Raw genomic sequence first — 25,750 nt, forward strand, 5'->3', positions numbered from 1 at the left:
GGTTAAAACATGGTCTTTAAATTTTGACCAAGAAAAATTACTCTAGCCAATTTGACTTTTCCAAATGATGTGATTTTATTGTTTTCTCAATGAAAAGAATATTCTAGTTTTGGTTTCTCCTTTGTCTCTATTTTGTAAGGATGGTATCACAGTTTGCCACTGGATTTTATATTCTTAGAACAATCTCTACTTGGTTAAATGAAGTGATTGGGTATTAAGGCTATGACGTATTGTCACTGAAACTGGTTCCCATAGTGAGGATAGGAATTAATTTAATGAAAAAATAATCATATAAGTCATATAAAAACAATTGAGAAATTGCCTATTTTTTTCAGCATTAATTTTATAGTCTAAATATTTTTATGCTATGGTTAAAGTAAAACATAAAAATCAATGGAATTTCAGAAAGATTCGAGTGGTTTGCTGGCTGTGGAGAAACATGGAGGAGATACTAGAACTCACGAGTACAGCTAAAATCATAAAGTCATTGCCTCTTGCTTTACCAGCAGGTGGCATTTAGATTTATGGAATTTATTATTATTATTATTATTTTTTGGCTGCTTTGTGTCTTCATTGCTGTGTGCGGGCTTTCTCTAGTTGTGGCGAGCGGGGGCTACTTCTTTGTTGTGGTTCGTGGGCTTCTCATTGCGGTGGCTTCTCTTGTTGCAGAGCACGGGCTCTAGGCTTGCGGGCTTCGGTAGTCGTGGCACACAGGCTCAGCAGTTGTGGCACATGGGCTCAGTTGCTCTGCGGCATGTGGGATCTTCCTGCACCAGGGATCAAACCCGTGTCCCCTGCATTGGCAGGCGGATTCTTTAACCACTGTGCCACCAGGGAAGTCTTCTAGACTTCTGGAATTTGCTAAATGAAAAAAAGAAACCCATTAATTTTAATGTACCATGTCACTATTGAGTGTTTCAAAGTTTGCACTCACTTGCCATCTTGGGTTTCTTTGTTTTTTTCACGTGCAGTGTGATTCCCAGGGTTAGTATCTTCAAGTCTTTTCTTAAAGCTCTATTGTGCTCTTTAGTTTTTCAGGGCTGCTGAGATTTTTCTTTGAGGTCTTTCTCCTATGCCAAAAGAAAAGAGGTTTGTTCACGTACCGTCCTCTACCTCACTTTACTTATGTGGCCTCAGTGAATTACTGTTTCTGTAGATGCAGTCATGGCAGCAGTATTGATTTCTTCCCCTTGCCTAGCACCTCTTACCTGTGTTGTCTTCCATTTTAGTGGCTCTGGGCACTCTGCCTCCACTACAAATATGCTCAGCTGACGGTTTCGTCAGGCAGAGGCATACCAGTGGTAGCCCTGCTTTTTCCCCTCCCTGGAGTGACATCAGGAATGAGTCTGTGTGTTTGCTGTGGGTTGAATTCTCCAGCTCACTGTCTTGCTCCCTAATTGCTGAGAAATGGTCAGTGGTGCAGCGTGGAGTAAGTGTTGAAGTTGTCTACCAGACTTCCAGTCCCTTGTTACACTCTTTCCCCTACAAATGTCAAAATGATATGTCACATCTTAGACCTTTTATATGTGGAGCAACCTTAAAAGAATGAAGAGCAGGTGGGAAAACAGTAATTTTTCAAAAGATCTAGAACAAGCAAAGACGGAGACTGGAATTTAAGTGCCAAGGCTCTTTTCGAAGAGACAATAGGAAAATCCTTCTAGCGAGTATAGACGGAAATACACCTGCGTCTTAAAATGTTATAGACAGAAATACACCTGCATCTTAAAATGTATCTTGACTATATATTTCTATATTTGTAGCAAGAAAGTTTTTAGCTTTTTAAGCATTTACGTGAACTAATTCCACCTTTTGTTTTTTTGGAACTAATTCCACCTTTAATCAAAATTGTATGCTATATATCTTTTGTAACAGGAAGACAGTAATTCATGGAGGCTCAAACATTCCTCATCCCTTTGCAATAAGTTTGTTTGAAGATCATGTGTTCTTTACCGATTGGACAAAGATGGCTGTAATGAAGGCAAACAAGTTCACGGAGACTGACCCACAACTGTACTACCGGTCTTCCCTGAGGCCTTTTGGAGTGACTGTTTACCATGCCCTCAGGCAGCCCTATGGTAGGCCCCTCAGCAGTGGAAAACCATGCTTGGTACTGGCCTTGGTAGAAAGGTTTTCTCAAGGTTCTCATGAGATTTGGGTGGCATTCTGAGATATATGATGGGTTATCTAGAGAGTTCAACCCTCTGAAATTGGCTTTGCAGATTGTTGGCATTCTGGAGAACTTGATGTATTTCAGAGTTAAAATGCCCAATCTACAAAGAACTTACAGGTGTATTTAACAGATATTTATTCGCACCTGCAGTATACCAGATCCTGTCTACAGGCTGGAGAAAGAGCAGCAAACAAAGCAAACTAAAATACCCATCCTTATTCTACGGGAGGAATCTCCCAATTCAAACTTCTAATATTGCAGTCGAGGAAACTCGACTAAATGGTCATTTTAGGTAGTGTCAGAGCTTTTTTTCCCTTCTTCTCTGTTGTATATTTATGACACCTGTTGTTTGGTTTGCATTGTTTCTGTCATAGGTCAGCTGGGTTTGGTTATCTCTCAGGCTGGTCACTTATCAAAGAAAAGAAATATTTTGATTCAGACACTGAATGTTATTTTATAGTACTTACGTTACTTATGTTGTTTTACAGTAAGTTTTGTTTGTTTCAAGGTTTTAAATTGACATGACTGTTTAGACTGTGTACACAGCTCCCTTCTGTATTTGCTCATGCATCAAAGAAAAGAAACACAATAAAATAGACTACATTGGAAGAAAGCTTAATATCAGTGAACAGTAATTCAGAGAAAGACAGATTTCACTTTAAAACTGTAATGCTAAGTGATAGGTCTGGCTAGGATGGAGAGAGACTATAAAGTAATTAGGTTGATTAAAAAAACTCAAACCAACCAACCACTAAACTGATAGATTCAGATGACTACCCTTCAATGTCGTCATCCTAGGAAACAAATACTTCATTGGAAAATATATACTGTACCTGAAAGTATATACTGTATTAGAAAATACCTATTTGGAATAATCAGTTCATGAGCTACTAAATTCACATCTGCCCTTGACCAAAAATATTACCCAGTTTTATTATCTAAATTATTTCTATTATTTGCTTCAGAATTATACCTGCCTGTGTTTCTCAAAATTAATCTACCCGAGAAGGTGAAGAGACTATTTTAAAGAATAACTCAAAGGCTAAGAAGACAATTTCAAAAGCAGACATTTTTAGCTCTGACAGCCTTGTGTACAGTGAACTTCCTGATGTCACTGCTTTGAGAATGGTTTTTGGAAGTATAAACTGGTTTGTGTTTCAGACATGCAGGGTTTTGGAATGAGATCTGGATTTGAATTCTAGTTTAGCTATTTAACCACCGAATAATCTTGAGCAAGTTGTCTCACCTTTTGGAACTTTGGTTTCCTTTTTTGTAAAATTGCGATAATATTTACCTCTTAGAGGCATTGATTGTTAAGTTGTCCTACAAAATAAGCATCCAGTGAGTTATAGTTATTTACTCTATTTTTTGAATGGTAAAAAATAATACTAAGGTTATTTGGGGGGCAGTTATATTTTAGTCACTGAGGCTAGCAGACAGAGTATGTTACAGTTATGGGGGGAAAAGATCCCCCAAGGTTATCCAGTTGCAGGAATCTTGTCTTTTTTTTTTTGCCACCATCAGTTTGAGAGTAGATTCGAGAGCAACGATGACATTGGGAGCAGCTAAATGTGGATGTATTCAGTAGCAACCAGTAATGATGTCTCCAAGGAGTTTCAAACCCATTTCACCACAGGTCTCAAAATGGCTTCGCATGTCTTGGATACATATGCATTTCTAATTGAGATTTAACCATGTGCATTTTCCCCTCCAGCTAGCAATCCATGTGCAGATAACAATGGGGGCTGTCAACACATCTGTGTCCTCAGCCACAGAACATTTAATGGTGGTTTGGGCTACCGTTGCAAATGCAGGCTCGGCTACATTCCGGATATGGATGACTACCACTGCGTTGGTAAGAAATCACTTTTGGACTGTCTTTCTGACGGTCAGCACAGGGGTATGTGCTGCTCTTGGACTGGGCCAGCTCCCTGTAGCACTTCTTCACAGGAAATAAGCTTTTGGTAGCCCACAGGCATCTTCCTTGGTAGGCACCTTTCCCTTTGTACAAAGAGCTGTGTTTGAAGATGTAAATTTCTGTCCTTTGGGACACATCTAGGGTTTCCTTGGGCTCCCCTTTCCCTTTATTTCCTTCCTGAAATCTCTGTCTCTTTTTAATTTTTTTTAACATCTTTATTGGAGTATAACTGCTTTACAATGGTATGTTGGTTTCTGCTTTATAACAAAGTAAATCAGCTATACATATACATATATCCCCATATCTCCTCCCTCTGGCGTTTCCCTCCCTCCCACCCAGCCTATCCCACCCCGCTAGGTGGTCACAGAGCACCGAGTTGATCTCCCTGTGCTATGTGGCTGCTTCCCGCTAGCTATCTATTTTACATTTGGTAGTGTATATATGTCCATGCCACTCTCTCACTTTGTCCCAGCTTACCCTTCCCCCTCACTATATCCCCAAGTCCATTCTCTAGTAGGTCTGCGTCTTTATTCCCGTCCTGCCCCTAGGTTCTTCATGACCATTTTTTTTTTTTTAGATTCCATATATATGTGTTAGCATACAGTATTTGTTTTTCTCTTTCTGACTTACATCACTCTGTATGACAGACTCTAGGTCCATCTACCTCACTACAAATAACTCAATTTCGTTTCTTCTTATGGCTGAGTAATATTCCATTGTATATATGTGCCACATCTTCTTTATCCATTCATCTGTTGATGGACTCTTAGGTTGCTTCCATGTCCTGGCTATTGTAAATAGAGCTGCAGTGAACATTGTGGTACATGACTCTTTCTGAATTATGGTTTTCTTAGGGTATATGCCCAGTAGTGGGATTGCTGGGTCGTATGATAGTTCTATTTTCAGTTGCTTAAGGAACCTCCATACTATTCTCCATAGTGGCTGTATCACTTTAAATTCCCAACAGTGCTAGAGGGTTCCCTTTTCTCCACACGCTCTCCAGCATTTATTGTTTCTAGATTTTTTGATGATGGCCATTCTGACTGGTGTGAGATGATATCTCACTGTAGTTTTGATTTGCATTTCTCTAATGATTAATGACGTTGAGCATTCTTTCGTGTGTTTATTGGCAACTGTATATCTTCTTTGGGGAAACGTCTATTTAGGTCTTCTGCCCATTTTTGGATTGCGTTGTTTGTTTTTTTGATATTCAGCTGCATGAGCTGCTTATAAATTTGGAGATAATCCTTTGCCAGTTGCTTCATTTGCAAATATTTTCTCCCATTCTGAGGGTTGTCTTTTTGTCTTGTTTATGGTTTCCTTTGCTGTGCAAAAGCTTTGAAGTTTCATTAGGTCCCATTTGTTTATTTTTGTTTTTATTTCCATTTCTCTAGGAGGTGGGTCAAAAAGGATCTTGCAGTGATTTATGTCATAGAGTGTCCTGCCTATGTTTTCCTCTAAGAGTTTTAGAGTGTCTGGCCTTACATTTAGATCTTTAATCCATCTTGAGTTTATTCTTGTGTATGGTATTAGGGAGTGCTCTAATTTCATTCTTTTACATGTAGCTGTCCAGTTTTCCCAGCACCACTTATTGAAGAGGCTGTCTTTTCTCCACTGTATATTCCTGCCTCCTTTATCAAAGGTAAGGTGACCATATGTGCATGGGTTTATCGCTGGGCTTTCTATCCTGTTGCATTGATCTATATTTCTGTTTTTGTGCTAGTACCATACCGTCTTTTTTTAAATTAATTAATTTATTTTTTATTTTTGGCTGTGTTATGTCTTCATTGCTGCACGTGGGCTTTTCTCTGGATGCAGCGAGCAGGGGCTACTCTTCATTGTGGTGCACAGGCTTCTCATTGTGGTGGCTTCTCTTGTTGCAGATCACAGGCTCTAGCCACATGGGTTCAGTAGTTGTGGCACACAGGTTCAGTAGTTGTGGCTCACGGGCTCTAGAGCACAGGCTCAGTAGTTGTGGTGCACGGGCTTAGTTGCTCCGCGGCATGTGGGATCTTCCCAGACCAGGGCTCGAACCCGTGTCTCCAGCATTGGCAGGCAGATTCTTAACCACTGCGCCACCAGGGAAGCCCCATACTGTCTTGATTACTGTACCTTGTAGTATAGTCTGAAGTCAGGGAGCCTGATTCCTCCAGCTCCGTTTTTTGTTCTCTAGATTGCTTTGGCTATTCGGGGTGTTTTGTGTTTCCATATAAATTGTGAAATTTTTTGTTCTAGTTCTGTGAAAAATGCCAGTGGTAGTTTGATAGGGATTGCATTGAATCTGTAGATTGCTTTGGGTAGTAGAGTCATTTTCACAATGTTGATTCTTCCAATCCAAGAACATGGTATATCTCTCCATCTATTTGTATCATCTTTAATTTCTTTCATCAATGTCTGATAGTTTTCTGCATACAGGTCTTTTGTCTCCCTACGTAGGTTTATTCCTAGATATTTTATTCTTTTTGTTGCAGTGGTAAATGGGAGTGTTTTCTTGATTTCACTTTCAGATTTTTCATCATTAGTGTATAGGAATGCCAGAGATTTCTGTGCATTAATTTTGTATCCTGCTACTTTACCAAATTCATTGATTAGCTCTAGTAGTTTTCTGGTAGCATCTTTAGGATTCTCTATGTATAGTATCATGTCATCTGCAAACAGTGACAGCTTTACTTCTTCTTTTCTGATTTGGATTCCTTTTATTTCTTTTTCTTCTCTGATTGCTGCGGCTAAAACTTCCAAAACTATGTTGAATAATAGTGGTGAGAGTGGACAACCTTGTCTTGTTCCTGATCTTAGAGGAAATGGTTTCAGTTTTTCACCATTGAGGAGGATGTTGGCTGTGGGTTTGTCATATATGGCCTTTATTATGTTGAGGTAAGTTCCGTCTATGCCTACTTTCTGGAGGGTTTTAATAATAAATGGGTGTTGAATTTTGTCAAAAGCTTTTTCTGCATCTGTTGAGATGATCATATGGTTTTTATTCTTCAGTTTGTTAATATGGTGTATCACATTGATTTGCATATACTGAAGAATCCTTGCATTCCTGGGATAAACCCCACTTGATCATGGTGTATGATCCGTTTAATGTGCTGTTGGATTCTGTTTGCTAGTATTTTGTTGAGGATCTTTGCATCTATGTTCATCAGTGATATTGGCCTGTAGTTTTCTTTCTTTGTGACATTTTTGTCTGGTGTTGGTATCAGGGTGATGGTGGCCTCGTAGAATGAGTTTGGGAGTGTTCCTCCCTCTGCTATATTTTGGAAGAGTTTGAGAAGGATAGGTGTTAGCTCTTCTCTAAATATTTGATAGAATTCGCCTGTGAAGCCATCGGGTCCTGGGCTTTGTTTTTTAGAAGATTTTAAATCACAGTCTCAATTTCAGTGCTTGTGATTGGTCTGTTCATATTTTCTGTTTCTTCCTGATTCAGTCTCAGAAGGTTGTGCATTTCTAAAAATTTGTCCATTTCTTCCAGGTTGTCCATTTTATTGGCATATAGTTGCTTGTAGTAATGTCTCATGATCCTTTGTATTTCTGTAGTGTCAGTTGTTACTTCTCCTTTTTCATTTCTTATTCTATTAATTTGAGTCTTCTCCCTTTTTTTCTTGATGAGTCTGGCTAATGGTTTATCAATTTTGTTTATCTTTTCAAAGTACCAGCTCTGTCTCTTTTTCAAACTATGCTCTTGAAATTCTGTAGTATTTAATTTTGAGTTCTTTTCTCTACCATGTGTATATCTTTTCCACTTTAGATGTTAGTCTTAACTCTAATGGGGAGCACTTCCCATCACTTTTATTGACCTCTCTTAGGTCACCAATTTTGCCTAAGTCAAGTAATCACATCTTGATCCCACCTGGCTTTACTGCTGTATTCCAAACTAAACTCCTAAGTGTTGGGTGGCTCATTTCTTCATCTAGTGTTTACTCCTCAATTCAGATTTTCTCTTTATTTCTGCCTCTATGCTCTGGGTTTCATTCTTACCCTAAATGCTTCCTGTCCTCCTCTTTGGTCACCTGCACATCTACTCACAATTAAAATAGGCTACTGCCTTGGCTTCAGCTGATGATGAAATGCACTCCTACAATATTTGTTTCTCTTATGTTCCCTTTGATAACTCTCCTTTTTAATGCCTGTGGCAAATTCTTACTCCCTAGATGGTGCTGCTTCTTTCTGGCTTAGTATGTAAATTCTCTTATTTTAACTCAAACAGATTTGTTCACTTTGTAGGTAACCCTAGATTCAGATAAAAATCACCCTTGTTTAAAAAACCATGTGTTTCTTTTTGATTTCCTGGGATACTGTCACTGTCTCCTTCTTTGATCTTACACATCACTCCTTCTTCCTGTTTCCTCCATTCCTCCACTCCCCTTCTTCTTTCCTTCCTTCATTTCTTTCTAAAGAACTTACCTGGTGGCTGTCAAACTTCTTTTTTGCTGGTCTTAATATCCCCCAAACTGCAATAGGATTTTTGATATAGATCTCTATACAAAAGTTAATGTAACTTGAGAATTTTGATGGGATTATTATTATGCAGTTAATACCAATTTAGAAATTAAGCATATGGACACCATTTTTTTTTTAAACATCTTTATTGGAGTATAATTGCTTTACATTGTTGTGTTAGTTGCTGTTGTATAACAAAGTGAATCAGCTATACGTATATATATATCCCCATATCCCTTCCCTCTTGCGTCTCCCTCCCACCCTCCCTATCCCACCCCTCTAGGTGGTCACAAAGCACCGAGCTGATCTCCCTGTGCTATGCGGCTGCTTCCCACTAGCTATCTATTTTACGTTTGGTAGTGTATATATGTCAATGACACTCTCTCACTTCATTCCAGCTTACCCTTCCCCCTCCCTGTTTCCTTAAGTCCATTCTCTATGTCTGCATCTTTATTCCTGTCCTGCCCCTAGGTTCTTCAGAATCATTTTTTAGCATACGGTATTTGTTTTTCTCTTTCTGACTTACTTCACTCTGTATGACAGATTCTAGGTCCATCCATCTCACTACAAATAACTCAAGTTTGTTTCTTTTTATGGCTGAGTAATATTCCATTGTATATATGTGCCACATCTTCTTTATCCATTCATCTGTTGATGGACACTTAGGTTGCTTCCATGTCCTGGCTATTGTAAATAGAGCTGCAATGAACATTGTGGTACATGACTCTTTCTGAATTATGGTTTTCTCAGGGTATATGCCCAGTAGTGGGATTGCTGGGTCATATGGTAGGTCTGTTTTTAGTTTTTTAAGGAACCTCCATACTGTTCTCCATAGTGGCTGTATCAATTTACATTCCCACCAACAGTGCTAGAGAGTTCCCTTTTCTCCACACGCTCTCCAGCATTTATTGTTTGTAGATTTTTTGATGATGGCCATTCTGACTGGTGTGAGGTGATACCTCATTGTAGTTTTGACTTGCATTTCTCTAATAATTAGTGATGTTGAGCATCCTTTCATGTGTTTGTTGGCAATCTGTATATGTTCTTTGGAGAATTGTCTGTTTAGGTCTTCTGCCCATTTTTGGTTGGGTTGTTTATTTTTTTGATAGTTAACTGCATGAGCTGCTTGTATATTTTGGATATTAATCCTTTGTCAGTTGATTCATTTGCAAATATCTTTTCCTATTCTGAGGGTTGTCTTTTCGTCTTGTTTATGGTTTCCTTTGCTGTGCAAAAGCTTTTAAGTTTCATTAGGTCCCATTTGTTTTTGTTTTTATTTCCATTTCTCTAGGAGGTGGGTCAGAAAGGATCTTGCTGGGACACCATGTTTTATATAAATAAATCTTAAGGATAAATTTCTCAGGGAAAAGTAAGATTGTAATACTTCAATTCAAGATTGTTTTGCCTTCACAGTATTTTCTTCTTCCCTTCTTTCCATTATTTCCAACTATGTTTTCTACAGATTTATTTATTTTTATGTTTATTTCAGAATTATAACATGTACTTTATGGGTGTGTAAGTAATTTCTCTGGAATTGGGAGAACGCGAGAACTATGCTGTGGCTGACTGTGTGTGTCCCTCTTTCTACAGCTGCTGAGCGATTTCTGTTCTTTTCATCTGACGTGGCTGTTCGTGGCATCCCGCTCACCCTCTCTCACCAGGCAGATGTCATCCTTCCAGTGACAGGAGGCGCTTCCGTCTTTGTTGGGATTGATTTTGATGCCCAGGAGAAGGCTATCTTTTTTTCAGATACAACAAAAGACATGATTTGTAAGCAAAAGATCGATGGCACAGGTGAGAAGGGGTTTAAAGGGTTTGTTTTTGCATATTTTGTCTGTCTTCAGTAATAATACTAATAATTTTTTCACTAAAACCTTGCATTCACTTCTTAAGCAGGGTCTTTTACTAAACTTGCTAAATACTTTTAGATTGGGAAAAGAAATCTATTGCTTTTCTTTTGAATTAAGTTTAAGTGAACAATTCCTTTATTTTCAAAATAACTTACAAATGAGAGTGCATTTTAAAACAAATATTGTTGTAATTGGACAATTAAGAATATCAATATTGACAAATATTAACCTATGGACACTCCATAATAGGAGTGTCATATGTATGAAAGCTGTTAATGGGTTAATTAACTAGAGACTGTTCCCTATATTCAAGTAGCCAGACTGAGCCAATGGAATGACCTCCCTATAGGAATGCTGCACTACATAAATGCTGGGCTTGGAATAATAATATTTATTTTTAAAAGACATGAATTATATGTAAATATGGATTTATTGTCAGTTTTCAGTTGATTGGAATTCTGTTAAAATCTTCATAATCCTCACAGAAAGATAAATTATAGTCAGTCATACCTTACCATTTGGGTACTTTATTGGATGTTGGCCTGATCCAGTACTTTGATTTTAGAATCCACTAATGGGTCGAAACCTGAAGTTTGAAAAACAAATCAGTAGCCAGTATAACGTAGCAACTAAGAGGGGCCAGCTCAGGAGCTAAAGTGCCTAGTTTTGAATCCTGGCTCCTCACATTTCCTAGTTATGTAATCTTGGGGAAGTTACTTTCTTTGTACCTCAGTTTCCTAAATCTGTGAAATAGGAATAATAATAATAATAATAGAGGTACTACATAGCTCATAACGTTGTTGAGAGAATTTTAGGCTAATACATGTAAAACACCTAGAATAATGCCTGGAAAATAGTAAAAATTCAGTAAATGTTAGCTATTATTGAAGCTGTTCTCAATGAAAAACTCTATTGCTCTGCCCCACCCTGCCCCCAACTCAGACCTGCTCGCTAGAGGTAATTCCTTACCATTCTTTTACCTGTTTGTTCTATTATTTGTCTCCGTGTTTCTAAATATTTTGCTTACACTGTTACTGAGTCCAAGTTTGTACTGCTCGCTGCATGACAGGCCAGTAAATCTAGAGATGAGGTGTTGGGGCAGGGAATAGCGACTTTATTCGGAAAGCCAGCAGACTGAGAAGATGGTGGATTAGCGTCCCAAAGAACCATCTTACCCGGGTTAGAATTCAGGCCTCTTTTATACTAAGAGGGGAGAGGGTGTGGTTGGTTGTTGCAAACTTCTTGGTGCTGGAATCCTTTGTTCTTGCAGCTGTCCATGTACATCTGGTCACTGTGTTCTTATAAACCACTAACAAGACAAATGTTATTCTCTGTTCTGCAACTTTTTATCTCTATGTGAATGGAAAAGTCGTACACCTTTAAAGGTCAGAGCCTTGAGAATGGGCTCTCCTGTGTATTTCAGGCCATAGGCAACGTTCCTTTACAAAAGGTGCACAGCCAGCATGACTAAGCACAGGCAACAGAGCACAAAGGTTAGAGCTAAAGGAATAGATTCAGTATGGAGTCAGGTTTGTTCTTCTCTGTTGCAGTACTACTTCTTGATTTGCATATTAGACATTTAATTTCATTGTTATAGATAGGGATTTAGCTCTTACATTCCCCTCTACCAACCTCCCTCTCCCCCTGTTCTCCCTAAAAAGCTAGATTGTAATTTTTGTTCGCTGCTAAGTCAAGTAGTATTCCATGATAACATTTCTTGAACAAATTTTGATTTTTTTTTTTCCTGCAGTTAACAATTGCTCCATCTTCATTTACTTAGTTTTCTATGTAGCTATTATATTTTCCCCAAATGCTCCAACAGATCTATCAAATGCTTGTCTGTGTATCTATGTATCTATCAAATGTGAACAATCTATAATTTTTTCCCCCTCTGCTGTTCAATTGGATCTGGTACACAACTCTTGTCTTCCGATTTCCCTCGGCCACTTTCCTGTGCTGGTTTTCCTGTTACTGGCAAGCCACTTGTTTCTCTTTCCAGACTGATTTCCTTATTTTGCTGAAACACATTATATAGTAGCTTCTTAAGAAGAATGAGTTGGTGGTACATATTTCGAGTCTAAAGGTGTTTTCATTTTGCCCTCCAACTTGATCATTTGACTAGGTGTAGGATGAAAGCAATTTTACCTCAGAAATTTGAAGACATTGCTGCACTCTCTTCTAGTAGCCAGTGTTGAGAGTCCTATGCCATCCAGAGTAGCATTTCAGTGTGTACAACCTTTTTGGGGGGAGGTTGTTTTTGTTCCTTTCTGGAAACTTTTAGAATCTTTTGGTTATCCCATTCATCTTGAGATTTCTGTCCTATTCTGGGAGTTTTCTTGCCTCTGCTTTTTCTATTCGAGAATGTTAGATTAATCATCTACTTTTTCTTATCTTTTCTTTCCTGGTTTTCATCTCTATCATTTTGTTCTACTTTCTGTGAGACTTTTTGGCATTTTAGTTTTAGCCTTTCTATCGAATATTTAATTTCTCTTATATTTTCAATGTTGAAGATCCCCTTCTTGCTCTCTGATTATTCCTTTTTTAAAAATAAAGCCTGTTCTTGCTTCATAAGTTCAATCTTTTCTTATTCTATGAAGATATTAATTACATTAAAAAATTAATTTTCCTCGGGTTCCTTTTTCCTTTTGGTTTGTTTCAACTTTCTCCTTCATGAAGGAAGCTTTCTTCAAACTTCTCTGAGCCTTGTTTGATATTAAGAGCAAAGCTATGAAACACTGATCAGAAGGCTGTTGGTATGAATGGGCCTCATCAGCTGGTGATAAGGCAGCTGTTTTGTTGGGAAGCTTCCAAATGTCAGTATCAGAAAATCCTCTCTGGAGATAGTCAGTTTCTCCTTAGTAGCTGCTTCCATTCTCCCTGTTGGAGTGAGAGGAGTAAGAGGGGGGAAGCTAGTCTCTGTTTGGGGAGCAGTACGGAGGACAGGGAGCTGAGGCCCGTTCAGTTCAGTGTTCACATATATAACCCTCCTGTGCTCAGTCTGTGCCGATCCCAGCCCTCCATTATGCAATGTGTCCTCAGCCCACAGCCTCTCTGCTTGAGGTCCCCCAGAGAAGAAAATCTCTGGTCTGTTAGAGGAGGTAGACGGAGAGGAGTGTCATACATGCTCAGGGTCTGAGAGGAACCTCTGGGTCCAGTCGCTTCCGATGCCAACTTTTAACTAGGCCCCTTAGCGTCCTGCCCCTACCTTTTTCAGAGCCGGTGCTTCTGCGTGCAGACACGCTGAGGCTCTGTGTGTGTGGGTGTTGGCGCTCCCCACTGCCGGCACGTCTCTCCTTTCACTTAGTGAGTTACTTTGGAGAAGTCTCTTTCTCTTCCAAACTCTGTGGAAATCTTTCATCTGCTGTTCTTTCACTGTCATTATTAAAAGGAGTTTGGAAGGAAGAGGAGTTAAACACAGTGGTCAATCTGTTATTTTGAACCAGAATGCATCTTTTCTGAGGACTAGAATTAGGTCTGCTGAGCTACACACAGGCTAAGTCTCCTGTAGATGCTTCCACAGGTCAGCTTCCTTCTGCTTTGGCAACTGCAATTCTCATCATGGGTTTTTTTGTTTTTTTAAATCAATTTCAAGTCCACATGCTGAGCAAATTGCCTTTACAAAGTTTCTTATAGTTAGTGGTTAAACTGCTTGTGCTCCGGTGAAGGATGTATTTTTGTACATTGCCCTGTTTTTCCGAGTGAGCAGGTTAAGTGTCAATGAGTTTATATGCAAAAACTGAATGGTCAGAAATCAAATTGAAGTCAAGATGGGCTGAATGAAGCCCTCAGGGAACTTGCTCCATCAATGATCCCTTCTCTCCTCCAACTTCTCTTGTTCTACTGACTTTTCCCCATCAGATATGCTCAAGTCTCTCCCATACTAAAAAACCTTCAACCCACCCTTCACTCCACGTTCCTCTCTAGTTGCAGCCCTCTCTCCTCAAGTTCATGAACAAGCACCTTAAAAGTTTGGTCTACACTTTCCTGGCCCTACTTTCACATTTGTCACCTCTTCACACTATGTCACTTGAGACCCCTTATCCTGGTCACCTCCAGTCCCTTTGTTATAAACTTTATCCTTATCTTTGGCGCCTTAGTCGTCTTCTTTAAAATGCTTTTTCCCCCTTGACAACACACTCATGAATTTCCTTCTATTTCTTGACCATTCTTTCTAGTGTTCCTTACACGTCTTTTCTTCTTTGCCTGTCCTGTACACAACTGTGATCTCTAGTGTTCAACATTGGTCCTCCTTTTATTTTTTAATTTATTTTTATTTTTTAATTTGTGTATTTATTTTTGGCTGCGTTGGGTCTTCGTCGCTGCGCGCGGGCTTTCTCTAGTTGCGGGGAGTGGGGGCTACTCTTCGTTGTGGTACACGGGCTTCTCACTGTGGTGGCTTGTCTTTGTTGTGGAGCACGGACTCTAGGCGCGCGGGCTTCAGTAGTTGTGGCTCGCGGGCTCTAGGGTGCAGGCTCAGTAGTTGTGGCGCACGGGCTTAGCTGCTCCGTGGCATGTGGGATCTTCCCGGACCAGGGCTTGAACCCGTGTCCCCTGCATTGGCAGGCAGATCCTTAACCACTGCGCCACCAGCGAAGTCCGGTCTTTTCTTATTCTGCATTTTCTTCTGCATAATTTTGCGCCTTCCGTATCTTTCGTTACCATCTATGTAGTAGTTATAAATCAGTGTGAGGAGACTTATAATAGGCCATTTCCTGAATGTTTTTCCTCCTCACCTGGAGAATGAGGGGAAAGGTCAGGTAAGGCTTCTTACAGGAGGTGATGAAAATCTCCATCCAAACTCTCTCTCTGGGGTTTAGACCCATAGAGCCAACTGCCTTTTGGATGTCTCACCTGGATATCCCACAAACCACCTCCAAACCAATATGTCTAAATGTCTACCTTTATTCCACTTCTCCAGACCCCTGCCTTAGGGGAAGGGCACCACCTCTCCCCCTGCCCACCAAATCTGGTGGTCACCCAAACTTCTTCCTTTCTTTCAGCCTCTACCATTAACTTATTAACCTCCAGCCATGCTTTGGAGCGTGTGGAATCCTGTCTCTCTCCCTCCCACTTCCACGTCTTTGCTTTCCTGCAGCCCCCCGTTCACCACTTCCTTTGGGAAACCTCTCCACACCTGCACTTTGCCTCGGTTTCCATACCATCCTGTGCATACCTCCATCACAGCACCTGTTACTCTTCTGTTGTTTTCCCTCTTGGCCTAATTGCCTCCCCCCACCTCTCCCACTTCATTACCTTGAAGATACCTTGAAGACAGCGTCCACATTTCTTTCAAAATGCTTCACTTTTCTATGACTCTGTTTCCTCATGTGCAAAATAGGGATAATAATAATTCCTACTGTTGAGCTGTTGTGAGGATGGATGAATTCATGTAAAGTACTTGGGCCAGTTCCAGGCTCATAGCAAGTGCTCAGTATAAGCTATTATGATTAATACTATTAGCAATATCATGTTTCTTCAATGTCTAATATGGTGTCTAGCACACAGAGGACTTTCTTTTTACAATTTGCTGAATGAATGAATGGAAAAAGCACCAGGATTGTTTTTCTTCCTTCAAAGGAAAGAGCTGTGATTGTTTACTCTGATTCACTTTTTTTTTTTAAAGAATATTTTGTTGTGATAGTTTCAGGTGTACAGCAAAGTGATTCAGTTATACATTTTCCCATTTAGGTTGTTACATTTAGGTTGAGCAGAGTTTCCTGTGATTCACATTTTCTTTAGTAAAAAAAGAAAAAGGAGGGGAAAAGTCATAAAAAATTCACAAGAAGAAAGTGGTCTTTTTTCTTCTTGTACCCAGTTCTGATTTCCTTTCTGGTTCCTGGTCTTTTCCAAACTTGGCAACTCTGTGGCTATGAAAGACTGTTGATGAGAAAGTTGGGCGGGAATATCTCATAGATACCCCCAGTCGTACCTGGCGGTGTCAGCTTATCAGCGCTGTCTGTGGGTGGTGGTTGTGAGTATGTGAACTCAGGTATCTCTTCTTCAGATGTTCTGTACTGAGAAATTTTTTCTGGAAGATTGAACAAGGGAGTATATCCAGGCCATACCTCTCCTGGTTCTATTTATCAGTCATATCTATTCTTTGAGATCCAAACTTTTGGAGATGGATAGATTTTAGGTTTATCTCATGTGTTGCTTTGCAGTTGCTTTACCATTGCTTTATTTTTTAAAAGAATTCCACATTACTGAAATATTCTCTAGTTCTCACACAAAGTTTAAATATGCAGTGGTAGGAAAATGTATGTCATGTAAAATATGCTTACTTTAAACCATGTCCATATTTTAATTTACAGGAAGAGAAATTATCACAGCTAACAGAGTGCCAAGTGTTGAAAGTTTGAGTTTTGACTGGATTTCAAAGAATCTTTATTGGACAGATGCTTCTTATAGGAGTGTCAGTGTCATAAGGCTAGCTGATAAATCGAGGCGCACAATAGTCCAGAATTTAAATAACCCACGATCAATCGTAGTTCATCCTATTGCTGGGTAAGTGTGTTCATGTTTTCCTAAGAGCTTGAAACTTATGTCTTGTACAGTCATTGCAAAGTGATGCCATAGGTATTTGGCAAATTCAGTAAATACAAGATTGAACCATGTAAATTGAAATCACCTTAGATTGTGTCCTTTTAGCATATGCTGAAGTGATCACTTTATCTCCTTCCAAAAACTTTCTCCTAAGCTTTGGCTTTTCAGTCTTCACTGGAGTGTGGTTTTTTTTTCACAGTCGCGGAGGACCAAACAATGAGACACAGATTCTGTGGAGAAGGAATGAATATGCAGCAGAATTATCAGGAAAAGCTCAAGTTCTTTCCCTGCTTTAATGTATTGATATAAAGCTTACCAAAACTTGCTTAATCATTCAGTAGTTTTCAGAATAAAAAGTCTTTCAGACCACAGACAAAGTTTCATGTTTAACCATTGCATTATTGGTGGAGTCAGACAAGAAGAGACAGAGCATTTCACGCCATGCCTTTTTGTTCTTACCTTTCTTATTTAAATATGCTTGATAGCTAACATAAAGTCTGAGATAGGCAGTTGTGTTTCAATAGAGTAGTTAAAAAAAAAAGATGACTGGTAATTCACTAAAGCCTGATTGAGGGTACATAGCAAACACTTTACGTAGTACATAATCTCATCTAATCCAAAAGCTGGTTTGTGAGTGAGGTATATACAAGACCTGTTTTGGAGATAAAGAATCTGAGGGGCTTCCCTGGTGGCGCATGGGCTTCCCTGGTGGCGCAGTGGTTGAGAATCCGCCTGCTAATGCAGGGGACACGGGTTCGAGCTCTGGTCTGGGAGGATCCCACATGCCGCGGAGAGACTGGGCCCGTGAGCCACAACTGCTGAGCCTGCGCGTCTGGAGCCGTGCTCTGCAACGAGAGGCCGCGACAGTGAGAGGCCCGCGCACTGTGATGAAGAGTGGCCCCTGCTTGCTGCAACTGGAGAAAGCCCTCACACAGCAACGAAGACCCAACACAGCCAAAAATAAATAAATAAATTTATAAAATAAAAAAAAGAATCTGAGGCTCAGAGAGATAAAGTAACTTGCTCAAGGACCCACAGCTATTAAGCAATAGTTAGTATTCAAATTCCAGGCCTGTCTGACTGCAAAGCCTGTGTGTCTAACATATTTTAAAACTGATGATGTTATTGATAAGAAATTTTATTGCCCGATAGACAGTTAAACAGTTGATTTTCTAGTGAATTTATCTTAAGCTAAATCTTTGGCATTGGGTTTTGAAAAGGCGTTAAATTCCTTTCCTGATGTATCCTTCATATATTTATCCTTCATATATTTATTTTTATAAATGTATTTATTTTTATTTTTGGCTGTGTTGGGTCTTTGTTGCTGCGCGTGGGCTTTCTCTAGTTGTGGCAAGAGGGGGCTGCTCTTCGTTGCAGTGCACGGGCTTCCCATTGCGGTTGCTTGTCTTGTTGCAGATCACGGGCTGTAGGCACGCGGGCTTCAGTAGTTGTGCCATGCGGGCTCAGTAGTTGTGGCACAGACTCAGTAGTTGTGGCACACAGGCTTAGTTCCTCCGTGGCATGTGGGATCTTCCCGGACCAAGGCTCGAACCCGTGTCCCCTGCATTGGCAGGCGGATTCTTAACCACTGTGCCACCAGGGAAGTCCCTGTCCTTAATTTAAAACAATATGAAGTCACGTTTCAGAAAGTTACCTTTTGGAAAGACTAATTTTAGTTTTTAAGGCTCATATGAAAGAGAAAAGATTTTTTCCCTACACTTATCTTTTTGCCACTCCTCGGGTTAAAAAAAGACCTCTTGGGTAAGATCATTTAAGAGTTACGTTTATTTGGATGCATTTTTCATCAGGGATGAAATGCTTTCCTGCAAATTTAATTCCTTGTGGAAGATGACTAAAGAGTGATCTAGTGGATCCTGGATGTTTAATCCAGAAAGAAAGTGAGAGATTAAAATCTGTTTTCTTGCTCATAGTTTATTTCAAGAGCATGAAGTATTTAAAATGTAACCTGAACTGTGTCTTTTTAAAGAATCTACTTGGTGACAATAGTTTTAGGTCCTGAAGTCTAGCACAGTGGTTCTCTGCTTTGGATGCCCATTTTAATACCATTTGTATTTTCGATATATTTTTCTGTATAAACCCAATAGCATACAGAAAATGAAATTAATTTGCAGCAAGTCTCTGGAGAATCTGTGTTTGTGCTAAATCTCTCTAAGTCATGTAGTTTGTCCCAATGTTAACATCTTTGATTTATTACCTCCTTTTCTAGGTATATATTCTTCACTGATTGGTACCGTCCCGCTAAAATTCTGAGAGCATGGAGTGATGGATCTAACCTTTTGCCTATAGTAAACACTACTCTTGGGTGGCCCAATGGGTTGGCCATTGATTGGAGGTAAGTAGGAATCATCCCAAATTGCTGAGTTCCCACTTACTATGGAAGACATATACATAGTTGGCCAGCTTCTGCTGGGATGAAAACATATGTAGTAATGAATATTCTGAGGAAATTGCTAGAGGAAGCAGAATAGGGCAAGACCTAAACCCCACTAGAAGTAGAACAGGGATTTGATGAAGTACAGGTCATGTGCAGTTTTTACAGGGGGCATCTTGAGGATAGGAAATTGTGTCAACAAATGTGTATTTGCCTATATACACCGTGGGAGGATTTTTGGAATATGAGATTTAAATTTTAAGAAATTAATCTGTCAAGGAGTATAGGAAAAGGTAACAGGGTAGATAAGCTTACAGACCTCAAATGCAAAAGCAGTTTATAGGAGAAAAAAGGAAGAAACGTGTTTAACCTTTTAAACATCAGTTACTACGAATATTTTTCCTAACTTGTGGATTTAATAAGGAGAAAAGTAAAATTCCTAGCTTGAAGATAATAACATTTCAAGTTTTCTAAGACAATTGGAAATCACTTCATAAAAGTTGTTTTGTCTTTCTGGAGAGCATGAAACTATTAAACTTTGCTTAATAAATGTGTCAACTGAACGTGCTATTTTTGAATGCCCTTAGTATAAAGTGTGCTTTGCTAGTTTCTGGATAACCAATAACCAAGTATTTTATTATTTTAGCTCTTCACGATTGTACTGGGTAGATGCCTTTTTTGATAAAATTGAGCACAGTACCTTTGATGGGTTAGATAGAAAAGTCCTGGCCAGTATACAGCAGATAACACATCCGTTTGGACTTGCCGTCTTTGAAGGTACGTTTTGAAGCAAAAGAAGTGTGTTTTATTTATACTGTACAAGTTGTATAAAACTCATCCTCATTTGGCAATCTCACAATTCCAGAAAAGCTGGTCACTTTTTTAATTGAAATTGTGCTTTTATGTATAAATAAAACATTTGGTTAGTTGACTGAGTATTTAACTTTTATTTTTTGTTTGAGAAATTTTGTTTGAGAAAATAAATAAATAAATAAATTTTAAAAAAAGGCTTCTAAGAGGTAGGGTCTCTCTCAGAGATCCATACCATCAACTCCTATTGTTTTTATTCCCTGGTTATATTACACTCCTCTAGAGCTCTTCCCTTTCTCTCCAAGTCATAGAATTTTCACCTCTACTGGTGCAGGAAAAATTTGTATCAGGAAGTATTCTTGCAACTCTTTTGTTTTATACGGGATCCTTAGCTTCAGAAGCTCAAAAGTCAATAAATAAATGTTTTATTTAAGAAAAAAAAAGAAAAAAATATATATATATGGGCTTCTAAAGAATCATTTCTAGAGACGAACAAGTCATGGAAAATGATTACAGAAACATATTACAGATATTTATGGAGGAAGCTTCCCACATTTGGAAGAAGCATTACAAACATATTGCATTTTCCCAAGTGATTTGTAAGTGAACTGTGGCGAGAATACTAATCACTGTGTTCCTTCTTAGACTACGTGTATTTTACTGACTGGAGACTGCGTGGTATTGTTCGAGTCAGGAAAACAGATGGTGGACAACTGGTGGTCCTCCGAAGTGGCGTTGGTGTTGTAATGCGTGTGAAGGTATATGATACCAGAATCCAGACCGGTGAGTGATGTTGCCAGCTTCTTTCATAGGGATGTGTTTAATATAGTGGCTCCTTTTCTCTTTAAGTGCTTTATTATTTAATATAACTCCTGATAGTTTTATCTTCCTGTCACTCAGATAGTTTTAAAGTGTAAGATTTAGAATTTCTGTTCGACTCGGCTAACTTTAAACCTGTGTTTGAGAAAAACACGTTTCAGCACTTTCCTGTATTTATATTGAATGTGCTATTTGGCACGTTGATTTCCAAGAGGAATCGAGTTTTTAATATTGGGTCTGACAACCAAACCTGTGATCAATCAACCTAAAGGAAATGTGCTTGACTCACTTATCTAGGGGCGTTGCTTTTTCAGGGTCTAACGCCTGTAACCGACCCACCAATCCGAACGGTGACTGCAGCCACTTCTGCTTCCCAGTGCCAAATTTCCAGCGGGTGTGTGGTTGCCCCTATGGAATGAGTCTGACTTCCGATCGTTTGACATGCGTGGAAGACCCATCCCGTGAGCCACCGTTGGAGCAGTGTGGTGCCTTTTCCTTCCCCTGTAACAATGGCAGATGTGTGCCCATTCACTACCGCTGTGATGGAATTGATGACTGTCATGATAACAGTGATGAGGTTCAATGTGGCACATTTAGTAAGTAGCTATACACTAGCAATACTTCCTAGGATGAATAGAACAGAGAGAGGGGGCTTAAAAAAAAAGGCTTGGGTTATCTCTATAGGAAAGAATATTCCTTTCGGATTGTTAATATGTACTCCAAAGGCTTTTAGGAAGCTAGGCGATGAATATCATTCATAGATAATGTTGCAGGTAATTTCTAGCATTGATTTGGGCTATCTTCAACAAAATTTCTTTCTGACATTGGCTGTTTGGATCAATGCAGAGTCATTGCATCTTGGCATAGTCCTCAAAAAGTCAACAAAACAAACTGGATCTAATCTTTAGTATTGGAGAGAACAATATCACAGAATAGGTGCTTGCAATAATAGCTTTTGAAAATCTCATGTGCTATAATATTCCTTTTTCCTCCTGTTGGTGTAAAATGAATTATGGGTGAAATGGTGGTTTTAACCTTTACATTCTTCTTTTGATGGCAATCCAGTTTATAATAAATGCTATTGCAGAAGACAAAAAGATAGAGGACAGTTGAAATCTCAGAAATTTCTATCAAGGAAACATTAATAGAAAGAAAAGTGACATTTAAAAATGAAAGTGCTCATTTATACATTTTTGAGATTTCTAAAGTTTTATTTTGTGTATATCTTTTTGTTTTTAAAAGTGCAGATTTTACATGAATGTTTTATCAATTTCCAATGACCCATGTGATCAGAGGAAGCATAGCTTAGAAGTAAAGGACGGGCCTTAGAGTCACACCAACTAGAGTTTTGGTCTTGGGCAGATTCCTAAGCTCTCAAAGCCTCAATTTCCTCATCTATAAAATGCAGATAATTATATGTACCTGACAGTATTCTTGTGAGGATTAAGAGAGACAAAAAAATGTAAACACTTAGAAAAGTGCCTGGCGTATGATAGTTGCTGAATAAACTTGCACATTTTGTATAACGCTCCCATTGAAAAAGGAGAAGAAATGGGCCTTTACAAGGTAAGATCTCATTTAAAAGGCGGTAAAAACAGATGTCTTTATGACCAATTCGTTTCTGTTGTAGATACTTCCTGTGCACCTTCAGCGTTTGCGTGTGGCCACGGAGGACAGTGCATTCCTTCATACTGGCGCTGTGACAACCAAAATGACTGTGTGGATGGCAGTGATGAGCAGAACTGCCCCACCCGAGCACCCACTTCCTGTCGTGCAGACTTCTTCACCTGTGATAATAGCTTGTGTATCCCAAAGAGCTGGGTCTGTGACACAGATAATGATTGCGGGGATGGATCTGATGAAAAGTCATGCGGTAAGTTTTGAACTGATTTCTCTTGGTTGGTCAGCCTAGTGAATAGATTTGAACAGTCAGTAGGCCTTGTGCACTTTCCTTGAAGGCTTACATAATTTTCGTTGTATCTTAGCTACTTCTCTTCATCTGTCAATCCCTGTATTAATAGGCTATAGGAGCAAAGACGTGGGAAGTCTTCCTAAATATTTCCTATGCAAGCAAAACAAGGACTGTCTCTGATGTCTAAACCCGGATAGAAACTGGAAAATAAAATCCCTCAACTAACTATTCAGATATTTAAAACAATTTTTCTTTATAAATCATATAAACACATCCAGACATTTGGCTATTGGTTTTCCTTTTCATTTATACAGGCAAAAAGGCAACAGAATAAAGAGGCACAGGACATTTAAATTTCATTAATCTCACCCACCTGCTTTTCATCTTGCAAGTTCTGATTTCCTCTAGGTCGTTGTTTGTTTTCATATCAGCAGTCATAGTTTAAGGTGGAGCAAAGTTCCCTGGACTAAATTCCTGTCTTGGTTGCATGATTAGGCAATTCGCTTTTTCTCAGGACTAGATGAGCTTTAAGATCCCCTCCAGCTTTCACATTCTGTGAGACTATATTTACTATGACTTCACGTTTCGGGTAGGGGGAGGCAGCGCATCTGACTCTAAGGCTGTGTCTCTTCAGCCAGCTAGGACCCTGGTTTTGAGGATCGTTCTGCTTAGATATTGGATTAAATCCAGTTATCATGATCTGTCTCTACACTGTTGCTACTGGGCATTGTGGTCATGCGGACCATGTTGCCTTGCTGGGCTCCATTGCTTAGCTTTGGTGCAGTCTTGGACTTCATAGCATTCAGGAGGTGTAGGCCAGTCCAAGGCCATGATGCTTACTTTCTAAGTGTGGTCTGTTTTTCAAGGTGTAATCACAGTTTCTGACTCTGCCCTGTAATATTTTTCTTCCTCTTTCCAAAAAGTGTCCTAGCTGGGCTCTGGATGGGCTGACTTTGGCAATCTGGCTGACTTGAAGGAATTTTGAGCACACATACAACTGAGATAACTTACGTATTTCCTTAGCGTTTTACAGTTTGGCTCTGGTACACACTGAACAAGAAATAAACTGTAACTTGGTTTTGTTTTTGGATGACATTAGATCATACAGAGACATGCTCACCTAGTCAGTTTCATTGCCCCAATCATCGATGTATTGACCTATCTTTTGTCTGTGATGGGACCGACGACTGTGCTGATGGGTCTGATGAGAGTGCTTGTAGTAAGTACATTGTTTTATTTTTAAATTAATTAATCAATCCATTGAAGTCTAGTTGATTTACAATATTATATGTTTCAGGTGGATAACATACTGATTCACAATTTTAAAGGTTAACTCCATTTATAATTATAAAATATTGGCTATATTCCTTTGTTGTATAATATATTCCTGTAGCTTATCCCTATCTTGCCCTGCCCCCTTCCTTCTGCCGATTGTTAACCACTAGTGTGTTCTCTATATCTGTGAGTCTGTTTCTTTTTGGTTACTTTCACTAATTTGTTTTATTTTTTAGATTCCACATGTAAGTGATATTATACGGTATTTGTCTTTCTCTGACTTATTTCATTAAGCATAATACCCTCCATGTCCATCTATGTTGTTGCAAGTGGCAAAATTTCATTCTTTTTTATGACTGAGTAGTACTCCATTATATATATATATGCCACATCTTTTTTATCCATTCATCTGTTGATGGGCACTTAGGTTGCTTACATATCTTGGCTATTGTAAATAATGCTTTATTTTTATTCATGATGTTTAGAAAAATCTCAATGTTTAGTTGTTTGCTCCTTGGCTTAATTTCTAATACTTTTCTCTCTCATTTTCAGTAATTAATTGCACTGCTTCTCAATTCAAATGTGTCAGTAATGGTAATTGTATTAGCAACACATATCGCTGTGATGGTGTTTTTGACTGCAATGACCACTCTGATGAGACAGATTGTCGTAAGTACCATATACCTAGCATGTTTCAGGTGAAGGGGTCATTTCATGTTTACCAGTATTGATATTACCACAGATTTTCTCTTAGACAAACTAGAGAGAAGGCAGCCTGAATTACAAAGCATTGTCAAAGGAACACAGTATTGAACATATAATAAAATCGACTTGACATTACCAAACAGCGACTTATAATTTGTGAATCGAGGGGTTGTAAATGGGCACTTTCAAATTGTCTCCTGAGTAGGTTAAATATTTCTCAGATATTTTTGTTCTCACTATTAATTTTTCCTAGGGCATACCAAATTAGTGGGTTTCAAATTTTTGAGGTTTACTATTTATAAAGATATTTTAATGGTTTCTTTTAAATCTCAATAGGGAGGTGAAATCAAGCAAATCATTTGTTTAGTATCTGCTAACATGTTACATATGGTCTTTGTCCTGAGAGTCTGGTAAGAGAAATTATCGAAAGTAAGAAACAAAGTAAGGTAGATAGTTACAAGGGCCTTATAGAAACAATACAGATAAAAATTCTATGAAGGTTCAGAGCAAAGAAATTTTTTCAGAGGATTCAAGGAGGACTTCACGGACTATAAATCTGTTGGGCCTATAATCTCCACAAGCTGTAGACCTATAATCGACAGGATTTGTTATTCCCCACGTTTTATATTAAATGAGGTGAGGTGGTCATTTGTTTGAATAATGGTATTTTGAACCACAAATAGTAGGTTTCTATCAATTCTCCTCCCTAATCAGAAAAGAAGTGTTTAAATCTATGGATCAAAAGGAAAAGTTAAATGCTTGCTTACTGTATAGGTGTGTACAACACCCAGAAATTCTTAATCACTGAATTTCCTGTCTCACATTGAAAACGTGGAATTCTTCTGTGGTGATCTGAGGTTAAAGTTCCATTGCCCCTGATTTGCTATTGCCTTAAAAAGTTCCTAGGAGGGAGTTT

General features: G+C 38.9%; 1 protein-coding gene across 1 annotated transcript in view; it reads left to right on the forward strand.

Moving 5' to 3' along the window:
• Positions 1–25,750, forward strand: part of LRP2 (LDL receptor related protein 2) — a 198,196-nt gene that overhangs the window by 73,795 nt on the left and 98,651 nt on the right. Inside the window, exons 14-24 of the mRNA XM_073806956.1 lie at positions 1,873–2,075; positions 3,885–4,025; positions 10,119–10,322; positions 16,690–16,882; positions 19,149–19,274; positions 19,960–20,090; positions 20,769–20,906; positions 21,257–21,538; positions 22,573–22,815; positions 23,954–24,073; positions 24,682–24,798. Coding sequence (XP_073663057.1) covers positions 1,873–2,075; positions 3,885–4,025; positions 10,119–10,322; positions 16,690–16,882; positions 19,149–19,274; positions 19,960–20,090; positions 20,769–20,906; positions 21,257–21,538; positions 22,573–22,815; positions 23,954–24,073; positions 24,682–24,798 — 1,898 coding nt within the window. The remainder of the gene's footprint in view (positions 1–1,872; positions 2,076–3,884; positions 4,026–10,118; positions 10,323–16,689; positions 16,883–19,148; positions 19,275–19,959; positions 20,091–20,768; positions 20,907–21,256; positions 21,539–22,572; positions 22,816–23,953; positions 24,074–24,681; positions 24,799–25,750) is intronic.

The sequence above is a fragment of the Tursiops truncatus genome, chromosome 7, assembly GCF_011762595.2.
Source record: "Tursiops truncatus isolate mTurTru1 chromosome 7, mTurTru1.mat.Y, whole genome shotgun sequence".
Classification (NCBI taxonomy): Eukaryota; Metazoa; Chordata; class Mammalia; order Artiodactyla; family Delphinidae; genus Tursiops; species Tursiops truncatus.